Source organism: Mytilinidion resinicola (assembly GCF_010093595.1).
Source record: "Mytilinidion resinicola strain CBS 304.34 unplaced genomic scaffold BDZ99scaffold_6, whole genome shotgun sequence".
NCBI lineage: Eukaryota > Fungi > Ascomycota > Dothideomycetes > Mytilinidiales > Mytilinidiaceae > Mytilinidion > Mytilinidion resinicola.
The window spans coordinates 546,957-566,966 of NW_022985442.1; the positions used below are offsets into that span (position 1 = coordinate 546,957).

A 20,010-nucleotide genomic window follows, 5' to 3' on the forward strand; every position below is an offset into this window, starting at 1 on the left:
AACGCTGCTCAAGTCTTGTAAAAGTAGCAGAAACCGATGGTTTGAGATTTGAAGTGTCGAAGACAGAACATCTGAAGTTTCACGTACAGAGTATCACAGAGGCCTTCAAACGTTACTATAGACTTGGAAAACTAGTAGAAATCAACAGGTTGAGATCTGAACTGTCGAACACGTGATATCTGAAATCGAATGCACAGGGGGACTCTAGACAGCGGCAAGGAAGGAAAAGATGCAATTTACCACTAATCTTACCGCACAATCATTCCAAATATTTCATATCCGCACGAATTCATCAGCGAATTACCTTGTGCATATGGCTTCATGGCATCTTAGTATCATTTTCACATTATTCAAAGCATCAATTCAGAGGAGCCAGATCGGACGGTCGGCTCGGAGCCAGCAAAAACAACTTCGATTATCAGGCCAAGGAATCGGGCACGCAGCCAACCACTCACCACCGTATGGTGACCTCCAAACAGCTATCTACTCCCCCAAACCCTTTCCACCCCACCCCGCTCAACGACCCTGACGACCCCGAATTACCCCCTCCGCCTCCTCCTTCAGCCTCCGACTCCTCGATCCGGCCCGGTTGAAGTTGCTGCTGATCGACGCTTGGGAGCGCTGGGCGGCCGGGAACGCTGCGTTGAAGGCCGCAACGATGTCGGTCTGGGGCGGCAATCTGGCCGCCGGGTCACTCCGCACGTCGCGGAGGACCTGAGCCCAGTAGTTTTCCAACCACTGGGTCTCGGCGGTCGAGAAGAACCGCGCGTTCCTCTTAGGGGCACCAGAGCGTCGGTATATCTGGTTGCGCCACTGGAGCAGCGTGGTGACGGACTTCTTGTTGTTCCAGTCAAAGTTCGCAGCGCCGGCGTACGTCTTGGTGGTTTGAACGCCCTTTATGTGGCCTCGGATCGCGAAGAGGGCCGGTTCTGGCACGCCGAGGGCTACAGGGTTCGTCTTGTAGTCGCGGTTTTGCTCACTAGGGAAGAACTTCTTGGATGTGCTGGGGCCGGCGGCGGCGGCGTCTTCCTCCTCGTCGTCTTCTTCCTCCTCGTCCTTTCCCTCCTCTTCTTCCGCCTCTTGGGCCTCTTCCGCCTCCTCTTCCGCCTCTTCGGCTTCGGGTTCTTCTACCGCCTCTTCTACTACTTCGTCTTCTTCTTCGTCTTCTTCAGCCGCAACAAGGGCAACAGGGGCAACAGCAGGCACAGCAAGGCGGACAGCGCGTGCGCGGGAAGGGACAGAGCGTGCTCGAACCGGCAAAGCGTTCAGGTGATGCAGGCCTTCGGCGATAGTAGCATCAAAGCCCACAACAGCCAACATATCGGCCATTGCGTCTCTCTGGTGAGCAGACGCCGCCTCCTCGGCGCGCCACTCGGCCTCCCGGTACCGTCCAAAGTTTCTATAGATGTAGCGCGTTTGGTCGGGGTCGTAGGGCAGCAATTCGTCGGTGAAGTAGGCTCGGCCGCGGTGACGGGGGAGAATTCCTGGTCGGACGCGGGGCTAGAGCCAGTCAGCACGCGTCAAGATGAGAGCAAAAGGGAGGCTTACAGGAGCAGGATTGGCGGTTCCAGCGGCAGCGGCGCGGCGAGAGTTGCGTTTTGGCGGCATGGTGGTGAGTGATGCGGCGGTGGTACGGGATTTGGAGAGAGTGCGCGGCGGTTCTGGGATGGTTTGAAGTTGTTTGAGACGTGCTAGACGGCGATATGAAGAAGGCAAAGGCTGAACGCGAAGATCTCTGGCCTTGACGTTCTGATGCTGCCGAGAGAGAGAAGCACGACGAGGAGCTGCAGATGAAGGTTGCTAAAGCTAAGCGAGAATTGAGAGGTCACGGGCCTCCAATTGTGGTGTGAAGTTGAGTTGCCAGGGTTGCCTGGCGACGGGTGAAGCGAGCAGCATTGACGTCAGGTTCACAGCACGTTTGCTCGCGCCTGGTGAACATTGTTCCATACCCAAGTTTGCGAGCCCGCTGAGGTCAACCTTGATTGATCAATTGGACTTCGGCTGGCCCAAAAAGTGGAGAGTAGTAGTGATGGAGGAGCTTGGAGAGTTGAACCTCTTTTGTAACCCATAATGCCATTACCATTTGGAGTAGTTCGGATTGGAGCAAGCATATTAGGCCCCGCCGATGTTTACCTTATCAATCAATTAATCAGATTTCAGCGGGCCCGAAAGTGCAGTACGGAACCGATGGAGGAGCTTGAAGTGTTGCAAGCCTCTTATGCCCCAGAACAGTCCTATTCGCTGCAACGCGCGAGGATTGGAATGAAAGATTTTGGACTCTGCGTATGCCTACTAAGGTCGACCTTGACTGATCCATTGCGCCTTAATGGGTCGAAAGTGGAATGTACAAAGAACTCCAGTAATATGCGGAGCAATGGACGAGGATTGCTGGCGATCGTTTTAGGCTTCGCGCTGGCCCGCTGAGGTGGGCCTTCACTTGTGATTTGTATCTGAAGGAACCTGAAGAGTTTGGAAGTGATGGAGGAGTTTGAGGGTTGGTGCTCTTCCATAACCCGGAATTTCAATGGTATGCGGAGCGACGCACGAGGATTGGGAGCGAGCATTGCAGGACGAATATAGAAAGTATGATATTCATACCCTCCTGAGTCCGTTCTTCTTGATCACTTTGCTAGTGGACATTTGATTGCTGGCGGAAACGTCAAGAGTTTATAGGATAGATATAATTGAACATGAGTTTATATTGAAGAAAGTGAGTGACTTTATATACGTGAGAATCAGGCGAGTAACGTGGCTATCGCTGGATGTATTCCGTATGTTGAGGTTGTAGCTCCGAGCTCCTAGTTCTGAAACTGTATAGATCTACGCGAATCGTGGATTGCCAGGAGGACTCTCGTTGTTGAGGCAGCGGAGTTGAGCGCGAGCCCACAGATCAGTATAGATCTACTAGGCATAGCTTTGAGGCTGAAACCAGAAATCAACATTTGACCAATGAAGTTATATCACGCGTCCACCGGCTCCTCGATTGTAGAGTGTGGGAGCAATGGAGCTGACTTGAGACACAACCCTCATCTATACTTCTAGTTCGGAGCAGCACAGCCAATTCACAAGCTTGCATATGACAGTGGATGTTGGACGGTAACAGCGGTGCGAAACACCCACTAGCTCAATCTCCCATCTGATTGTGAATTGTAGAAGTGGTTGAGTTCCACTCAGATGGCAGTCGCTTCCATATCCTCTTGTTCGGCGCGGGGTAGCTGATCTGTAGCAGGCGCATGCGATGGACACTTGACTGAGGTGGAAGGGTCTCAAGCGTTCACTGGCCTTCAATCGATCTGTGAAGTAAAGCTATGAAAGATCTGCATTATTCCGAAGACAAAGGATATAAAAGAGTTGCTGTATGGTGTGAGCCTCGTTGCAGCAGGCTCTCAATCGTCAAGTATCCACCTCAATCCAATTTATAGATTGTAGCTATAACGGAGTACACAAAAAGTAAACACTTTTTAAATACCTCCTCTCCGCAGCCATGCGGTTGCCTCGAGGCAATAGTACGTCAAGAGACGTTTCGGCGAAGTCTGTCCAGCAGTTACTGTTCTTGGTCCGATTTGTGGAGTGTGGTCGTGATGATGGTCAGAGACGTTATTTCCGAAGAGAGAGAAGGTACCATCGAGGCTGTGCAGCACGGTGCTATTCTTTAGTTTTTGAGAGCATGATTAGCATTGAATAGCTCTGTAGGTTTTAGCGGTAATGGATCTTTATCGAAGTGCAGCGCCCTATCCTCAACGCCTGCACACTTGCTGGTTATTCCATATGCGGCCCCAAGGAATCTCGGTAACCCAAACGAACATGATGACTCAGGTTGAAATTGATGTGAACTCTGATTTCTATAGACGTCTAGCTAGTTGTATATATACTAGGGGAGGGAAGGGGGCCACCCCCAGGGTGGCGCGCTAGTAAGTTCAGATGAGCCCTGCACAGCTGAGGCTTCAGCTCGGTTCTCTACAGCTGAGATTTTAGCTGGGTTCTCTACAGCTGATGTTCGGAGAGTAGCTTTCTGGCATATGAGTTGTTGATCCTAGGTTGTAGTGCTGCAACCTGAGTTGATGAAAAGCCCCTGCTAGCTGTCCATGCATGATCCTATGCCTTCTTTCTTCCTCCGTAACATCGCCCATTTTCTCATCCATTGTAATTCTCCTTATGTTGTGTGACAGCACTGTAGACTCGGGCCGCATGCGATGCTGTTCGATGCATAGATTCGTGCCATTCTTCCAGTATGGGGGTCTGATCTCTTTGGCAGTGCGATACCACTGTTTCCACCAATATCAACTCAGCTTTCATTCATTCAGCTTCATTCTATGCTCTCTCTCAACCCCATTTTTCTTCTTCCGAATGTAAGGAGGAGGATACGGCGCTGTCACTAGTTGTAGATTCGATGTTGGCGTAGGAGGAGGCATCACACAGTATAAGGGACGCCGTGGCGAGAGCGGTTTCGAAATGCGGAGTGAAGCTGGAAGAGGGAGACACGATACCGGGTGCGAGTGTGGCAGAGCAATCTTCTGAAGTCAACCCATATCAGCAAATATCAACCTTAGTCTGAGAGGGGTACGAATCAAATCGTGGTAAATCGACTTTCATTAGATCGAAGCCTGAAGGAAATGTTGTGCTGGAGGCGGAGTAGGAGATGTTCGCGGGAGCCGTCATCCTTGTGCCTACCGCAAGTACGTGAGGCAGATCCAGAATAGGTTTTGGGCAGTCTTTAGAAAGTGGGACCTGAGGTCTGTGAGTTCGGAGCTGTATGTGGTCCGAGTATAGCCCTGAGTGTCTCACGCAGTCCATTGCCATTTATCTCATTCTTTCAAAGGCGAGATTTTCGTTTTGGCCTGTACAGCTTTCCCGGATCCCGAGTCGTCTTGCTCTCGATATTGCCTTCGCCGGAATGCCCAACGTCTGCTCTAAGCATGACTCCAAGTTATCAGTCATTGCCATATCTCACTTCAACCATGAGCACAACATGCCCTGGCGTTGCTGTGGTCACGAAATGCCAAGGCTCGCTTAAGAAATTCTCGACTACTTAAGCAGCCACGCGGGGCACAGAAAAGGTGGCACGCTAAAACAGGTTGTCTTCTTCCGCAACTCATTTAGCTGCCTTCAAATCAATTTGAAACCCTGAAGTTAGGCATATTGACAATTTCGAAGCAGGTGAGTGTTTCCATCTAAAAATAGTCTAAATGTATTTAGTTGTGTTGGCTGAGAATATCGATGAAGTGGCCGGACTTTTTAGGATTCGGCTGATTTTGGTGGTCTGGTGTACCACCTTTTTTGTGCCCCGCGTGGCAGCCCACACCTTCGAACCCTTTCTCCTTTTTCATACCGTGGTGTCGAGGGCAGGGGACGGCACCCAATTTTTGGAATTTGTTCTTTGGGACACAGTGTCGCTCGTATTGCACTATCTCTAGCTGGATGTGAACCTTTTTCATTGATCTACTCAGCTTGCCTGGGTCGTCGAAGAAGAAGAGATCTCTCTCAGCTTGTGACTGATGGCATGCTGTCAGGCTACGGCTGCGCATTACCCTCCTGGGCGAGGGGCTCAGCTTCATAGCTAATCCCTAGGTGAACATCTGATCGGGCCAGATGTTGGAACCTCCTCAGAGGGTCTGCCTTCTCGAGTTGTCCTTGCTTCAGGGTACTATTCTCTGCCGGGTCAACAGTCGCGCAAGTTTGTCCAAGGGCGTGGATGAGTGTCGTCAGAGCCGATGCTGATAGGCTTAGGCGATATTCGAGTGTCTCTGTTTGGGAGGCGGCATCGATATACTCGGCGGAGATGCAGGGTTCAGCCGCGGAGAAGAAGAGTGGTCACTCACGTACTTCACGAGAAAGAAGGGCGGCTGGGAGGTCGAGGACGCCCTTTGGGCGGGAGTCTCGGGAGTGTCACCTGTTGAACTGTGAGATAACATCGGGATACAGCAGAGGAGGATTTCGTGATTGAGCTCTCGAACCTAGCTAGCAATTGCGCGAGTTGGACGAGTTCATTGGGAGTTGGTAAGAATGGTAACATCTAGCTTGGGCATTCGGCGCTTGCGCCCTGATGTTACCGCGTCTACATTCTAGCTAGGAGTCTGACGGTTTCCATCTTCCTTCAACACCTTCTCAGCAAGGCACTCCACTTAGATGTAGTTTACACTAATATCTTGATAATCCGAATTATGCGCATATTTCGAGATAAGCTGTTAGAACATAAACATTATACTAGACTTAGAGAGCCTGAATCCTAAATCTTAGACCTCCGAAACCTAGCTGTGGTGCTACCGATCCTTTACAATGGTCTCCGCCAAAGGAGCATTTCGAATTGCAAAGGGCCATATTCATTTTGCTGATTTTGTTCTATTGCCTCGCACTCTCTCTTCAAGCTACCGCTTCAGAAAATTCAGCCGATGGATAAGGTGCGGCTATTTCAATGCTAGAATTAGGTACAGTACGATGTCATAGTTTTGGGGCATACAAAACTTTCACTATTCGGGCTCTATTCATGCTCGCCCGACGCCACTGTCGGAGATATCCTGGCCAGCAAGTCACTTAGTTAAACGACAGCCCTGTTGCCATTGCGCGAAACTTTTCATCCTCTCGGAATCTCGAGAAACCCGTCGGCATACCTTCCGCACAGGCGAAGAGTGCCTAAAGATAGGTCATATTACTGTAGGTATGGTAAGGTCGGGATATGGATGTGCTTAGTACTAGCGCGGATGGTGGGGGAAGGGGCTGTTCGAAAAGGAAGCTGTAGACGCATTGGGGAAAGCAATAGCACGACAAGGGAGGCAAAAGAGTCTATGAGCATGTTTGTCGTGACTCTGTCATCGTAAGATTAACTGAAGCGAAAGCACATTGGCCATATGAAGCGAGGCTATTCTTCGCTTAGAGCACTCATCTTCAAGCCAATCGCCGAACCTATCCAACCGCTTGTGCTCAACCTCATTGTCCTTCTCGCCGACCAATCCGGCCATCTTCTGAATGCAGTACACGGGGCCTATGCGTAGGCGCTCTCCCAGTACGGGTGGACCTTCTGCAGCAGTCCGGACTACCTTCTTGTCGCCGGTGGCGGCCCCACCGTTGGTGGGCAGGTCGGTCTGTTGGAGCTCGTCGTCAGAATAGTCGATGAGATCTTGCGCGTGAAGCATCTTGAAGGTTTGGTCGAGTCGGATACGATCGGATTCAATGGTGGCCGGATGTCGAACGGGCTGCGCGCTGAGGTTGGCGTCGGAAGACCGAGGGTGAAAGGCTACTCGACAACTATCAATTATAGCCTGTAGACCGGGAGCGAATACGTTACCTTGTTCGCACAGTAGTCACCGATATCCCGAAGAATTCCTCCGTCGTTCCTAGCTTCGTCGTGTCCGCTGTGTACGCCATCTAGCATTCCGAAGACCCAAGTCTGTAGCTACCTGCTCGCTTGCTGTTGGAGCCATCTTTTACTTCTTTGGTACGCGTGCCACTCTTGTCGAATGCTGCGATGGGGGCTTCTGCGGAGCGTACGCACTCGGATTGTCTAGGATATCAGGGCACTCGGCGTCAAAGTCCCTCGAACTTCGTAGCGCCGTCGGAAGGACTATGGTTGTCGGTCATTTCGGTGTCCTCATTCATGGACACGTCGGCAGTTGAGACATCTGCGACGTCCACCTGCGTGTCCTCTGCGCGAGGGAGCCATACTGCCCAAACGAGCCCTACGCAGTACAGGTGGAGTTTTCCATTCGAAGAAGCAAGCATTACCGCTCAAATGAAGAGCTTTCCTGCGGTGGCGTTGAAACCAATGTGCTTCTAGCGTCCAGCTGTACAGTTGCCATGGAAAACGACTTTATCCTGATTCAGCGCCTTCAAATGGTACAGATGATTACAGACTTGCGGAGTTGCATGGCGATGTTAAGTAGACACGTCTTCGACTCTTTCTTCCCACCGACTCCGTTCAAATCATCGATATCGTTCTCAGGCATCACTTGACTTGCATTTTTTGACATGCCGATATAAAGATTGGCCTCTTTCTTTGGCAATAGTGACTTCTCGACATCGCTCTCGACCCGACGGAGTAAGAAGAGCCGGAGCACGTCAAGAGGCTATCGCAAAACGGTATCGGAATCCCCATCTTGTCTCATCAAGCCCTCAAACGTACTAATACGGGACAGTCATGGATTTTTGCAGTCGAACACCGAAAAGGAATCACAACGCTTCGGGATTGTGCGCCAGCAGTATTCTCACAATGAAACCTAACAACAGTTAGCGCATCTGCTGTGACACGTCACACGATTCGAGGGGGCAGCTCGAATTACTTAGAAGGGACTGGAGAGGGACATTGTCTTGACTAGTCGAAAGGGACATTATCTTGGGCCTGGCGGCAGTGGCGTTTGATTCCAAGGTAGATCGAGGGGTAGCAGCTTGCGACGAGGGCTATAAGGTGGTGTCTATGCCCAGAGGCAGCACCGGCAGAGATGAAACAGGTAACCCGGCTCCAATTTCGGCTTTGATGGATGAGCCCGTGCCGTACTGGTCGTCCTTGACATGGCCATTGCTCTCTGGCTTCACGTCGTCGTCGGCGTCAGGATCAGACTTGCCGGCATGGCTGACGATCCCGCCAATGGCCTTGGCGGAAGCAATGCGCGTCTCCCAGTTCCGACTCTTGAGGTACGAGACAACGCGTGTAAGTAAGTGGAAGAGCTCCTCATGACGCTGCTTCCGGAGGTCGGCGAGCTGGTCGGCAGCGGTGTTGCTGATCAGCACAATACTGCCAGTTTTGGCCTGTGGAGACCGAAATCGTTTACAAAACTGGTTGGAGGATATATAGGGAGGCCAGAGTATCTGGTGGGCAGCCACAATGCCGCTGATCCGCCAATCATCCCGGTGGAAGGCATTTGTCCTGAGCTGGCGATCATGCCAGGTTCTTTGCCGTTCCGGACCTGAGATTGCATACGGCCTGTTGCCTTGGAAAGTTCAGTATAACTGCCGTTCAAATAGTCCCGTGGGTACTGGAATGGGGACCTACTGCAGGACAGCCTCTCCGCCCTTCTGTCAACAGCCTCCCCATAGCACCCATCCAGCCTCCATCGACAGATGTCTACAGAGGATTGGCAGCCAGCGCCGGACCGTGGCGCTGGTCGAAGATCAGAAGTGTTAACTCGGAAGTGTGGGTCCAACACAAGGAAGGCTCCCATACTCCAAGAGTACCCAAACAGATCAAAATCTGGAGCACGTTGTATGAGAGCAGCGTATAGAGAATGACGAGGTTGAGTTGTTGCTGTTGGATCTCAAGGACAGAGCAGTGATTGTGGAACCGCGGTACTTCACTAGTGTCTTGGCACGCACGTGACTTATCAGTAGTGATCAATACCGGGCCGAATTTGTAGCCGGAGGCAAAAGAACACGCGGCAAACTCCCGCGCATATATTGTGTGCTCTAGTTTGTATGTTCATACGCCATCCCTGCAGATCCTTTGTGCCTGCAGTCCCACAGGCGGCTCAGGTCTCCTCATCTGTAGTCAAAGCACTGAAAGAACGCCTCCAAATCATGTGACTGGGCCGCAATTAGGGGATATCAGTATGTAACAGATATACAGTCGATCGACAGGCTTAAGAAAATAACATCATGAAAAATCGAAAGGTAGATAGGCAGGAGAGTCCTCACAGGTTTAATTACCCCCAGAAAAGCGGTTTTTCGATATACACCTCTGCGGAAATGACTTTCCAGATTCGGAAAGATAACTAGGTCCGAAAGACCATAGATCTTTACCTGCAATGCAAAAACAACAGTCCTACTCGTTCAAATGATGATATAGCGCCATGAAAGCGATGAATCGGGTCCTCGAGGATTAGCCTCCAATCTGCAGCCCCCGGAAATGACATCAAAGATTTGAAAACATGAATTGGTCTGAGAGGCCATAGGGGATTACCTGTGTTATCAAAGCAACAGTTCTACACTTTTATATAATGATGTAGCGCTATGGAGATACGAAACAAGGTTCTCGAGGAGTGGCCTCCAATCGGCAACCCTAGGAAACGACTTCCTACTTATTCTAGGATAATAGTACCACCGCCGTGATGCTCCACGTCATGAGATAGGGCTCTGATGCTGTTCTATGTCTTGGGGCGTAAATATCTGTTCACTGACGGATGATGATAACCACCAGAAAAGAGCGCACGGATGCCCACACACCATTTTGATCAGCCTGTGACGGTAAACTCTGCGTCCGCAAACTTCAAACCCCCACATCCTCGACGGTCAAGCTCCCATTGACTCGTCACCCTCTCCGCGGCTTCAATCCTCGACCGGCAAGCTTCACTCCTTCCAGTTTCGCATCCTCCTTTGGCAAGCTCTGAATCTCCTTCGTCAGTGTATGCAAGCTCTTCGTTCTTGGTTAGCATTGCAGCGTTCCTCAACTCATCTCCGCGCCTTCGACCATCAAGATTTGAAGCTCCGCCGTTTGTGTAACTTCAGCTTCCTTCACGAGCCTCGTATCATTGACCAGCGAGCCTTGAATCTCCTCCGTCTTCAGACGGAAGCTTCTGATACTCCACCAACCTTTGCGCGCCTCGCAATCTCAACATCACCCGCCGAAATCAGAGACCAACAGCGAAGAATGGACTATCTATCAGAATCTACGGAAGCTGGCCCGTCTGCAGCCGCCCCTGCACCTCGGGCTTTGAGATCAAACTGGTGCCGAGATGTAGACGTCCACCGGAAAGACTCCGCGAAGCTTGAGGGTGCCACATTCATCCCTCTCGATCAGATCTCCATCATTTCGGTCCACGAGCCTAACGCTCCCCCTGCCCAAGCGATAGCGACGACACGCCTCACAATCTACAACACCGGCAGCCTTCATCAGCGGAACTTCGGGCACGGCATCATTGTGGACAAGAGAGGGGAGATCATCGGATGCTGGCGCAAAGAGCAGCTCGCTAGCCCAGAACCGAAGGGAAAATGGCGTGCAGACCCCACCCAGTATCAGCCCCGAGAGGTCGCACTTCACAATGCCCTCCAAAACCCCTACGGCTTCTCCATCCGCGTCGACATTCTCGCGAGCAATGGTCCAACATACAACGGACCGCAGGCCAGAGAGGCTAGGAGCCAACGCCTGCTGAGACCTCGCGCCAGCGGATCCGGCGCAGCCCTACCCTCCTCCTGGCAGAACGACCCGATCACACAGGCCGTGCTGCAGCATGTCAACGTGGCGACCCAGACGAGGGCTGATAAACTGCGAGAGATGTTCGACATGGAGCCCCCTCTGCCCCTCCTTCTGCCCGCCCACAGCAACACCTCCAGTCCTCTCTCCTCCCCCCCAGCCTCCGACGCCGAAGAAGACGCCCTAGATACCGACGACGAGCAGCCAGAATGGGTGCTTATGAGCGAACTTCTCCCAACCCTGAAGGAAGGCGACGTCTGGTCACGTGCACAAATGACGATGATTGCACGACACCGCGCGGGCCTAAAGGATGACAAAGCCATAACTTTCCCCCACATTGACGACGTAGACTTCACGCAGGCGTACTGGAGACGGGCGGTGAACATGTGGTACACCCAGAACCTGCGCCGCCTGGGCAGCTCGCGGAGGAAGCCCCACGAGCTGTGGCAAGAAGACGAGAAAGCGTGGGTGCGCGCCCACATCAACGCCTTAGTTCGCCAAAAGGTTGCAGATGGGGGTAGGCTGGATACAGCGTTCAAGAGGCTTGGGTGGGAAGGCGTTGCGGTCGCTTTTGCCGCACAATTCCCGGACCGGACGGTACGCACTGCTGCGGGCCTGCTTGGGATGTTTACCCGTAGGCGGTACGCCGAGGAGATTCGGGCGGAAATGGAGGAAGAAGAGGTGGAAAAGGGGGCCAGTAAGAGTGCGAAGGGGGAGTAGAGTCGGGGGTTCTGGTGGTAGTTGGAGTTGATGCGCCCATAATGGGCATACCCTTTGGCTTTCTTTTGTCTTGTATAGTAGTTTCTTTTGGCCGTAATGATGCAAGTTCTCTCCATATCGCTTAGGCTATCTGCCCATATTACATGAATACCTTGACTCGTTGTGCTCCTTATACTACTTGTTGGAATAGAACTCCTGTGGCCGTTTCTGTTCCTTCTTCTCGTTCTTTTATCTGTAAGCTACACGTTCTTCTTTGCCTCTTTATTTCGGTCTACATCCTTCTGAGTTTGCTCACGTGATACCGCCGTATAAGGTGCTTCAGCATACGATGAATTTCCAAACAGGATGTTCCACTCAACCCTCTTCAAATCATACTGCCGCTGATAGGAGCACTTTTCTATTGTTTCAGCAGTGTCAAATGCACTTTAGCATGCCATAAATAATTGACATGAATGTACCTTCTAGGATTGTTCAAATCTTCTCGCAGCTTAATATCATGCTTTTCCAGCTTCACAGCAGCGTCACAAGTCCTCCGCCCTAAGCTGAAGATTTAAGGAGGATGTAACGTTCTTTAGACTTTATATTAGACTACGATTGAAATTACCCCTTTTCCAGCTCTACCGCTGCGTCGCGAGTCCTCCACCATATCGTAACCTTTTAGGACAGATGTCACGTCCTCCGGATCTCAGATCGGACTACGGGTAGTACTCTCCTATTTCCAGCTTAATAGCAGCGTCGCGAGTCCCCCAGCGTACTATAAATTTCTGCAGAAGATGTAAAGCTAATAACACTACATATTAAAATGTAGCTAAAACTATGCTTTTTCCACCTTTAAGACGGTGGAAGGAGCGCCTCAAAGTGCTTTCGAAAGAGTAAATAGGATGTAAGAAATGCCACTCCGAGAATCAGACACGCCTTTGAACTCCAATTTTTCCAGGGCTATACCGGCGTTAGGGGTCTCTTAGCATGCAATCACGATCCTAAATAGGACGTTGAAAACATCACCCTCCAGATTAGATATTCGCTAGATCTGTCACTTTTCCACCTCTGTACCGCCGCCAGTAGTCCCCTAGCAGACGATAAAAACGCTGAACAGGATGTAAAAACTGTCGGGGCCGGAATTAGGTTGACGTCTGTTCAGTAGAGGACAGTATGCTGTCGAGCGTCTAGTCGCTATCAAATTACGCAAACAGCTCGATAAATCAAGCAGGATCGGATGGTGCTTCCAAGCAGATTCGAGGGACACGTGCAAATTTCGTCAACTGATCTACTGGGTGTCGAAGTTGGATATAAGTCTCGATAGTTTTGCTGCGGGTGATCTAGATGCTGTCGAATGTCAGGGGTCTATGAATGATATCACAATGAAAAAATATATATCTTCAGTCATGTATGATCCTCCCAAGGATACAGCTTTATAGATCTGATAGGCGTCGATTCCGTGTCTTGTGTACGCGTTCGGTTTAGTTAGTGAATAACCACTTGTGTCGCCTATGGTAGATCATTCACCATGCAGAAAGTATCGGCGCTACTTCCGGCGCATTACCACACTTCTAGTGCATCTGCCATCCCCGAGTTCCAATCACCCACATCCTCCTGCACCCACAAAACGCATCTCAACACCTTCATTGAGAAGTTTTTGGTAATACCATTTTGTTCATAAAACCCCTTCAAGCAGAAATCCATGCACAATGGAACAACAGACCATAGCCGCACGCCTGCGCAAGCGAAAGGCCCAAGATGATCTGCCGGTCAATCCTCCACAGCGACAGAACAATGCGACAGCATCGCCGAAGGCGAAAGGCAGCAAGAGGGTTAAAGTTGGCAATGCTGGATCAGTTCAACTCCTGGTACGTATACAATTCCCTTGGATTGACAGGAAAGAGAAAGCTAACCACAACGCGCAGAACCCGGCGTGCGCCGCTCAGGGTGCGCGTATCGAAGCGATTAGTCTCGCGATCTCCGACACCCTCGCGCGAAGCCATAACATCACTAGCAATGGGGGTCAAGATCAGTGCTTAGAGGACGCTGCTGTCGCCCCCACCGACCCTATCACGCTTGATCGAAGGAGCGTTACTACTATTACCACCAAGCCTCCAAAGGTAGCCGCAAACGCAACCAAAGGAACTGTAGCTGCGCCGAAGAAAGCAGAGCCAGAAGGCTCCAAGGAGGATCAGAAGGGAGCATCTCCTAATGATAGCGCAAACACCGTTCAAACAAACCGTCGCCCACAACGTCAGCGGAAGCCCACCGTTCAAGCACAACAAAATGACCAAATGGAAGACCTCATCACCCCGGAAAGTCGCGACGAGCGGAGATTGGCCCGATGGGCGGCGGAAGCGGCAGGTGTACCGACTGAACTCCCGCAGGACATTCAGCATGCTATACAGCAAGAGGCGGCGAGGAATGATCTCGATGCTCAGCGTCCTCAGGATGCTGCGACGACTCGTCTCGCAGTAGCGCATGCGACAGCTGTAAGTGTCCTTTCTCTACATGGCTCTTCGATACTTTTATCTAACATTCACCAGCTCCAGAGCGTCCGCGCGACAGCAGAAGATGTGGACTTCCTTCCCCAACCCAATCAGAAATGGCCACAACTGACTATCGCCGCGCCGGATGGGCCACAGCCCATTGTTCTACCAAATCATCCAGACGGTTATTCTGTCGCTCTGAGATATGCCATGCAGATGGGAAAGGAACTCCAAGAGGCCAACGCGATCGGCAACCATTTCGAGAAGGACTGGACCGTCGGACGCTACCTGGAAAACGTCACCTTCATCGAGCATGCGCACATATGGATTCCGGGGTCGGGAGAAGGCCTCACCCGACCGATCGATCTTCTGCTTGGGCTTAGTGACCACAACACCAAGATGACCGTCGTCAATGACGGCCGTCTCCAGCGTGGCGGTCTGGGAGACGGCGTCATGGCCGATGCGAACGGCCAACTTGTTGGCACATGGAAGTATCGTCCTCTGACCACAACGTACAAGCCATGTGAAGCTTGTCAAAACCTGTACAGGAAGAACAAGCAATTTGAGAAGGGCGACCCTCGAATAGTCAAGCGATGCCACTTCGCTTGCCAGTATCACGAAAACCCAAGGCAGGACCTGGTCGTACACAGCGGCAGGTATCGTGCCGTGTCTTTTCATGACGTTCTTAAGCTGCCCAAGCGAATGGTCATATCTCCAGACGACTTGCGCGAGCTTGGGACTAAGTACAATCACACCGAGGCAGTACTGAACGGACGTGCGGCAGAGGACATCAAGAAGAATGCGCGTTCGCGAAAGACAGATATTGCGGATCCTGACCCTCGAGTGCTCACAGATGGAGATCCAGTGCAAGACGAGCAGGAATTCATCTGGATCAAGATACACTGCTGTGAAAAGATGATCCCACTTCTTCAGCGTGTGAAAAATCAAATTGACCGAACAGCGCCTGAGAAGCGACGTTTCATGGTCATTCCCGCAAATTTCGCTGGGACTAGCGAGGCTCTGCCTAGGATGGCTATCCGCGACGTGTACGGCAAAGCCTCTGGGGACGAACTGATGATCGAAATCCAACGACAGCCTATATTGATGATACCGATCGTTCTTGAGGGTCTGCACAAAAAGCTAGAGGGTCTTAAAAAGAGGATCCAGGAGCTGCAGCCCGATTGGATCGAGGAGCGTCAGGATCACCTGGACCGCCTGGAGAGCGAGTTTACCAAGCAACATGAAGAGGCTTTGAAGACGAGGAAACGTGACAATGCAACTATTGCGGGAGAGAGGCGTCGCTTCACCACTCAACAGGCCGCATATGAAGCCCGCATGCTTGCACAGGTCCGGATCATCGAAGAGAGTGTCAGAGTTCATAAAAAACGCGTAGGGTATGATGATCCTCTGCCAATGTCGCTGCCCCCTCAGACCCACAACCAAAGCGGACCTCGATTTGTTGATAAAAAGGTGCCATCATCCTTGGATCAGTTCACGGAGTCTTACGACCGGCGAACGTCGTTTCCTCAGACACAAAACCAAAGCGATCCTCGCTATGTGGACGACAGGTTGGCCCACGGCTCGAAACACTTCACCGCGTCCTACAACCGAGCGGTTATGAGTGTCTACGAATGCCGTTTACCCTGTACCATTCCTGGGTGGCTATAATCCTGCCGACCTTCTGAAGAGCGTACACTATCAGCTATCGGAGGAAGAGGAGCGCATTCAGGAGACACAGGCCACGCTTGCTATTGAAGATGCCAACACTCTGGGTAAAATCGCACTGGGTCATGCCGGTGCAAGTCAGAAATCCTACGCAGAGCGGTTCTCCGATATGTTCAAACATCTGTACCCATTCGAGGAGCTACCTAATACCTTGCCTACGGGCCCACATAATAAGAACTTTTGTACCTTGGAAGACAGTTCCTTTTCTACGCGGATCCCTGAAGTCCGAGCGGACAATCCAACCACGCCCGCTGCTGAGACTGTTACCCTGCCACCAGCTGGTGGTCCGTTGGCTAGCAACGCTGAAGGGTCTTCTGAAGAGATTGAGGCTGCTGTTGAAGCAGTGGAGTCCACTGACCAGAACGCAGAAACTGGTGGACCCGACCTCGATATCCAGTACTCTTCGAACGTGCTCACAGAGGGTACAAGCAATGGACTCGGCAGGAACCTTCGCAAGAGGAAGAGGGACTCATTCCTCGAAGGAGTCGACGAAGAGTCCGATTCACCAAACAACCGAACGAATGACAACGATAGTAGTCATGAATCAAACGTCGGCCAAGATGACACACGAAATGAAAAAGGCGTTGGAAGGGCACTCAGGCCCCGTGGAGTTAAGATTGCCCAGGCACCAGCCCACAAGAAAGCCCGGATGGACACCTCATCCTTCCAAGCAGGCCCTGCCGGTGATGCGAAAGACGTCTCCCAAGCACTGGAAGACAACTCGGTCGGCGCAGCAAGCGCCTCAAAACAGGTAATCCCCAAAGTCGAAGGCGATGAAGACGAGAAAGTCTCAGATGAGGATAAGAAGAACTGGGAGGTACTAGACGCCGACGATCCCGCCTACGAGCGAGACCAACCAAGGGAGATAGTTGTCCGCCGGAGGCATAAGATCACCCAGGAAGTGGTGGTATGGCGATACAAGCACGCAGATCAAGTGGATTGGTCCGACCAGAATTGGATCACCTTTATCAACGGATGGCGACGCCAATACATCCGTCGTTGTGGTGGCAGCCACATCGTTGGCTATGACCGCCGTCCGTGGACTCAGGAGGAACTGGATTGGATCGAGGCGGAGATCCGAAAGGAGGTTCGAAATAGGGCTGGGGGCGAAGAGGCATTCAGGTCTCGTCCTGGCTGGGCAGCAATGTTTAGGCGCTTCCAGGCGAAATTTGGAGAGAAGACGCGCACGTCAGCGGGGTTCAACACGAAGTGCACCCGCTTCATGAAGGAGTTTAAGAATGATGGCGGCGAGAACGAGCAGGATGCTCAAAGAGAGACTGACAGCGCTGATCTCAGGGATCCTAACAACAACTCCGAGTCCACGAGTTTCGAGGGCGGCATTAGCACCGAAGATGCCACGAATGACGAGGATACTACTGCTCCTACTGAGCATACTATTCTTGTTGGGTCTGGAGCTAACACCGCTCCTACTCCCCCAATAATCACAGCTCGTCGAGATGGAGAGCGCTTTGTCTTCGTGATTCGGGAGTGGAGCTCTGCCGGTCGTATTGATAGTGAAAACGAGGGACAATCACTAAACAACGCCCACTTGAGAACAAACAACACTACTAGCAGAAAGCGAAAGCGCGTCGAGGACGCCAACGACAGCTCTGTCGCTCCAGAACATCGTCTTAAGAGATCAAAGACTGAGAACATCTCGGATCGAGACAAGGAGATGGAGGATCGGGGTGCTGGGGGTGAAGCGGGTAGAGAAAACATAGAGGAAGAGCCCTAAGGAGCGGTGCCGAGGCGGTTGGGGTAATGTATCTTTTCATGTCCAATGCTACAGCGGTATTCAACATGTGTATGTGGCATTGAGGAGAAAATTAAAACAGAGCACTAGATGTGCATAAATCATATGGCTGAAAGACGAATAGATCTACAGAGTAGAAAGTGATGACACACACGTGCAAGCTTTCGTGAGCTATCTATTTGAGGGCTAATCAATTGCCTCTTGTTCTATTTTATTACGCGATCTATGAAGATATTTATAGAAGGAATATCTATGTCTGTTTTCCCTCTTTCCACACCCAAGCTCGCGTTCTACTTGGAGAACCTACCTTTATTTAGGCTGGGGCCATATGAGTGTACAACGATTTGTTCTCATATTGTTTGAGCCATTAGTGTAGTTTGTAGCAACTTGTATGGGTCATCTTTGTAGAAGGGTATATAGATCAAGCATTGCTAAACGTCACAACTAAATCCTGCTGCTGCGATGCATACTCATTGGCCTACTGCTTCTTCGCGCATATGTTCCCTCCCTTAGGAATCTCTCTTCTTGTGCCCTTTCCTGCAAAGTACCTTCGACCGTGTGTTTCGTGATCACCCATCATTCCGCTAGCCAGGTAGGCTCGTCGGTTGAATCTAAGCTACGATCATTTTCCGCTCAAACACGAAGTGCAAATTGCCAAACTGCGAATTGCGTCCTTTTCGATCCCAAATATCGATAGCTGAGTACCAAGGACTTGTGCAAAGCAATCCAGTAACCTCTCAGTTATTTCTCCTGAACGTGATGCATAAACTAATATATTACACTCCTAGTTGCAAGTACAGCTATATAGAGCGTGGTTTCGCCACGTAGATAAGCGCAGTTGACTAGAAACCATAGTGTTTACGAGTCTGACTTGGCCGGTGAATGGGATCTAAACGTTTGTGGGAGAACATTCACCATGAAGAGGCCACCCGCGCTAGACGGCGTTATCCGTTCCCCGGTCTTCTTCTCGTATTTCTTAAATACCGGCAACACAGTCTCTTTCTCGGTTCTCAACACCTCTCCAGTGCCAATCCCTCGCACCGCAGCATCACACATTCGATCCGCATTGAAAAGCGCTTTAGTATCAACGTACTCTCCTATTTCTTTGCATCATTAGCTTCAATTCCCTTGAATTCTCCTTCGATACATCCCATCCGCCACCCTCCTCCACTTCGACTCTGGTCCACGCATTCCTTCGCGCATCATCTCCTCGACACCCGTTGCCCTATCTTCACCATGAGGGACGGTCTCCGAGAGAACCCGATGAAGCGCCAGCTCGAAGGGAACCTCCTCGAATTACTCAAGTCGACTGCAGATATTCCAGCGCCAGCGAATTCTGTTAGCAACATCCCCGCCGCAAAGCACAGGAGGAGTGGGCGCGAAAAGAAAGGACAACGCGCGACTGGAGCCACCAATACCACTACTTGACAAAGTTCCACTCAACAACATCCTGGCCAGGCCGGCCGCAGGGGACTCCGACCAGCTCCCTTTGCAAATTGGCGGAGGAGGGTGCTGTGGAGGAAGCAGTGTGTGTGGTCAGAGCATGACGGCCGATGACATTCGTCAGAGGAAGAATGGTCGTCTTCGAAATCAAAACAATCATGCTGTACTTCCAGCGCTGCTTAGTCCGGGCGAGCAGGAGGCACTGGCCAGGTACGGTGCAAAAGATGAAGCCGAGGCGGAGGAGAGTGTGGCAACATTGAGGTGCCAGCGAGATGTACGACTGGTAAGTAACTTTATGTCGATTGGAAGCTATACTGACTGTACTTAGGCTCTTGACCCGCTCGCCCCCTTTGCGCTTCATGCGCCACCAGCTCGTCAGGAACAAGACAACACAGCCCGAGACGGTCCAGATTATTCTATTCTTAAACAAAAGCCGGAAACAAGCAATCTTCGTGGTGAGTCCACTCTAACGGAGGGGCGCGCGCAGGGAAACCAAGTTCCTGCTTTCACGCCATCTCTTCCAGACTCTGATGCATCCCCGTCTAGGACTCCGATTGCGGCCCACATCACCATGCCGAACATCAGTCAAGAATCTGAGCTTCGTCGAAGACCAGATGAACTCCTAGATTGCGAGAATGTGGCAGCTGGCGTGGGAAGTTACTATACGTGCCCTCACTTCAACGAACTCGAGGAAAATCATAAGGAGCGAGAAAATGTTAGGATGGTCTCTCGCCACCACGGCCTCAAGATGCCTTTCGGTTGTCAGATTTCCAAAGATGCCGTGC

The 20,010-nt window shown here is 51.4% G+C and overlaps 6 protein-coding genes across 6 annotated transcripts; 2 read left to right on the forward strand and 4 right to left on the reverse strand.

Moving 5' to 3' along the window:
- Positions 1-516: 516 nt before the first annotated feature.
- On the reverse strand, positions 517-1,608 carry BDZ99DRAFT_518066 (uncharacterized protein; the record flags this gene model as incomplete). The annotated part of the gene is made up of 2 exons (XM_033725249.1): positions 517-1,500; positions 1,549-1,608. 2 exons carry the CDS (start codon positions 1,606-1,608, stop codon positions 517-519), a joined length of 1,044 nt encoding a protein of 347 aa, XP_033579175.1.
- A 3,584-nt stretch (positions 1,609-5,192) lies between these two features.
- BDZ99DRAFT_474422 (uncharacterized protein) lies at positions 5,193-5,555 on the reverse strand (the record flags this gene model as incomplete). The annotated part of the gene is made up of 1 exon (XM_033721903.1): positions 5,193-5,555. The coding sequence occupies one exon, from the start codon at positions 5,553-5,555 to the stop codon at positions 5,193-5,195; it is 363 nt and encodes a 120-aa protein (XP_033579176.1).
- Positions 5,556-6,806: 1,251 nt separating this feature from the next.
- Positions 6,807-7,160, reverse strand: BDZ99DRAFT_558063 (uncharacterized protein; the record flags this gene model as incomplete). The annotated part of the gene is made up of 1 exon (XM_033727219.1): positions 6,807-7,160. The coding sequence occupies exon 1, from the start codon at positions 7,128-7,130 to the stop codon at positions 6,807-6,809; it is 324 nt and encodes a 107-aa protein (XP_033579177.1). The 5' UTR covers positions 7,131-7,160.
- Positions 7,161-8,391: 1,231 nt separating this feature from the next.
- BDZ99DRAFT_518068 (uncharacterized protein) lies at positions 8,392-9,152 on the reverse strand (the record flags this gene model as incomplete). The annotated part of the gene is made up of 2 exons (XM_033725250.1): positions 8,392-8,921; positions 8,984-9,152. The coding sequence occupies 2 exons, from the start codon at positions 9,150-9,152 to the stop codon at positions 8,392-8,394; spliced, it is 699 nt and encodes a 232-aa protein (XP_033579178.1).
- A 985-nt stretch (positions 9,153-10,137) lies between these two features.
- On the forward strand, positions 10,138-11,836 carry BDZ99DRAFT_474425 (uncharacterized protein; the record flags this gene model as incomplete). Its single annotated transcript, XM_033721904.1, has 2 exons — positions 10,138-10,170; positions 10,286-11,836. The coding sequence occupies 2 exons, from the start codon at positions 10,138-10,140 to the stop codon at positions 11,834-11,836; spliced, it is 1,584 nt and encodes a 527-aa protein (XP_033579179.1).
- A 1,507-nt stretch (positions 11,837-13,343) lies between these two features.
- BDZ99DRAFT_518070 (uncharacterized protein) lies at positions 13,344-17,764 on the forward strand (the record flags this gene model as incomplete). Its single annotated transcript, XM_033725251.1, has 5 exons — positions 13,344-13,475; positions 13,537-13,683; positions 13,741-14,307; positions 14,362-15,927; positions 15,992-17,764. 5 exons carry the CDS (start codon positions 13,344-13,346, stop codon positions 17,762-17,764), a joined length of 4,185 nt encoding a protein of 1,394 aa, XP_033579180.1.
- Positions 17,765-20,010: the final 2,246 nt, after the last annotated feature.